The sequence below is a fragment of the Papilio polytes genome, unplaced genomic scaffold (genome assembly GCF_000836215.1).
Source record: "Papilio polytes unplaced genomic scaffold, Ppol_1.0 DF823901.1, whole genome shotgun sequence".
NCBI classification, from domain to species: domain Eukaryota; kingdom Metazoa; phylum Arthropoda; class Insecta; order Lepidoptera; family Papilionidae; genus Papilio; species Papilio polytes.
In genome coordinates, this window is record NW_013525303.1 from 1,463,321 (window position 1) to 1,465,992 (window position 2,672).

The window sequence follows — 2,672 nt, forward strand, 5'->3', positions numbered from 1 at the left end:
CACCGGCTGCGGAATCCGATGACTCAAGCAACCAGTGGTCAGAGCTGCAGAGACAGGAACCTCCTCACTAGTCGTGCGGTTTCTAAAATAACCGCCTTTTTTTTATTATTATTAAATTGTCATTCTTAACATCTTATAATATTTAATGTATATTTACAGATATTCCAGTACCTAGGTATGCGGGACCTCGCGCACAGTGCACGTGTCTGCAAGCTGTGGCAGCAACTCGCCTCCACGCCAGCGCTCTGGAGACATGTTAGGATGAAAAATTCACATGTGAGACTGATTTTTATTTGTACTTAATATACAATCGGGGAAACTGACGGTGATCCACCTTAAAGACTACAATCGTTTCAACATTTTAAATCGATCGCGGAACAAAAATTAATACAACGCAGCTTATAAATGTCTCTAAGAAAAAAAGTCGATTAGTACACGGCTAGTTTCTAGTAGGCGGAGTGTCTCGTATTGAACAAAGCAATTTTGCCTTAAGTGAAACTGCGGATTTCCTCGACTGTACAATAACTACAATATTGTTTTGTTTAAAAAAATATAAATTACGTTTAGGGTTTTTCTTAACTATTGAAGACTTTATTATGGAAAGTTTTGGGGTTTAAATAGATATTAACATGTCTATTTCTAAGAAAGCTGTCATCACAGCCTTATAAAGGTACTATTATTTAGATGGGAAATTTATAATTTCTTATTTCTATTGATTTCAATACAAATATTCGATAAGTTCACAGTATGCCAGTACAATAACACAGTAGCATTCATAATTAGCGCTGGTATACAACTGGAATAATTAATTCGTTAACTCACCAGTGAGCTAAACCATGCTAAACTGTCATACTGCACTGGAATAGTACATACCATACATAACACCTGTTTCTTCTAAATATAATGACATTTATATGTTTAATTTTTTTTCTAGGTGAGTGATTGGTGCGGTCTCTGCGCGGCGCTGAAGCGACACGGTACCAAGTGGCTGGACCTCCGCAAGATGCTACTCCCGCAGAATGATACTGTCTTCTGGGATCAGTTTGCTGAACATATCGGCACTGTTGACACTTTAGAGAGGTTATTTGATGTGCAATATTATATTATTTTGTATTCCAGTCCAACACACGCAACTTGCGCTGGATTGCAATTGGAATAAAAAAATCCTCCAATAGGAATATATGCGTTTTACACTTTTTATATATATTTTCAGTTGTAATCCAATGCTAGGCTATTGTTGGACTAATAATGTGAATACTATAACTACTTGGGCTTGGCTAAATCTATGTTAAGTATTTATTGCACTATGTTTTGACATAGTTTTAACCGACTTCCTAAAGAGTGGTTCTCAATTCGTTTGTATTCTGTTGATCTAGTGATTTTGCTAATCGAAAGTTACTGTCTAGAGGGCAGATATCTTTGTTTAACTATATTTTATCATCTCACCAGGCTAGAAGTACTAGTAGCTTTATAAATTTTACTCATATGTGTGTGTCTGATTGTACGTATGTAGTAGATATTTTTCAAAATGTTTAAATAATTAAAACTAAAAAGAGCCTACTGTTAACAATAGGTCCAGAAAAATTTTTGAAAACATAAAATTTTTATCGATATTTTAATCGACGATATCTTTTGCTCACATGCTCTTTAAATCTTTCACTAGTTCAAGGTCACAGTTTGACCTTGAACTTTTCCTCCATCTTACGTTCCTTTTCACGTGAATAATCTAGTTTTATGTTACTAATCTGACAATTTGTAGGTTGGAGTTATGCAGATGTCCAGCTCGTGCGGTGGAGGCGGCGATGGCGCGCGTGCCCTCGCTCCGCGCGCTCGCAGCCCCCGCGATACGAGACGCACGACTCGACCCGGCGCCGCTCGCAGCGCTGCCCCGCCTCGAGCTGCTTCGGCTCAAATCGCTGGCTGGACTCGCACTGGCTTCGGATTTAAGACCACTGGCAGCACTGACAAGGCTGCAGCATCTATCACTTACATCTATCAAGGTATACCATACCATACTTAACATTTAAATTTTATTTTATTGTTTATATTTGTCAAATTATCAATAGCAAATACCAAAATGACATGACATGACAAACCTTAGCAACCTTTCTTTCTTGATGTTAGCAGCAACTTATGGTCTCTTTCCAACATTAGGGTTTTTATCCAAAACATTTACCCCCTAAGTTTTATGGCGTTAAAATATATAGCCTAAAGCGTGACGTAAGTGTAGGGCTTTTTATTGAATAAATAATTATTCAAAAATATGGTGTAATTGCTGACATCTTAGGCAACATAGAAGTGTGTGTTTACGCTTTATTATAATAGTATAGATTATTAGCGTTTTATTTAAAACGATTATTGTATTCATATTTTTATAAGATTTAGAATTATATAGGAATTAATAACTTTTATCACTGTTAAGTCAATAAAAAAATGTCAAATATAAGATACTAGCTGTTGCTCGCGACTTCGCCCACGTGAAATTATAAAATAATGAAAAAAATTAGCCTATGTTACTCACAGATAAATCACCTTTCTAACGGTGAAAGATTTTTTTAAAATGGCCCCAGTAGTTTTTGAGTTATTTCGATACATACAAAAATACAAATCTTTCCTCTTTATAATATTAGTATAGATAAATATTCTTACTTACCTTTTACCTAGTAATTAAA

The 2,672-nt window shown here is 35.7% G+C and overlaps 1 protein-coding gene across 1 annotated transcript in view; it reads left to right on the forward strand.

Moving 5' to 3' along the window:
- Positions 1-2,672, forward strand: part of LOC106102812 — a 6,445-nt gene that overhangs the window by 1,522 nt on the left and 2,251 nt on the right. Inside the window, exons 2-4 of the mRNA XM_013282397.1 lie at positions 160-276; positions 935-1,080; positions 1,760-2,000. Coding sequence (XP_013137851.1) covers positions 160-276; positions 935-1,080; positions 1,760-2,000 — 504 coding nt within the window. The remainder of the gene's footprint in view (positions 1-159; positions 277-934; positions 1,081-1,759; positions 2,001-2,672) is intronic.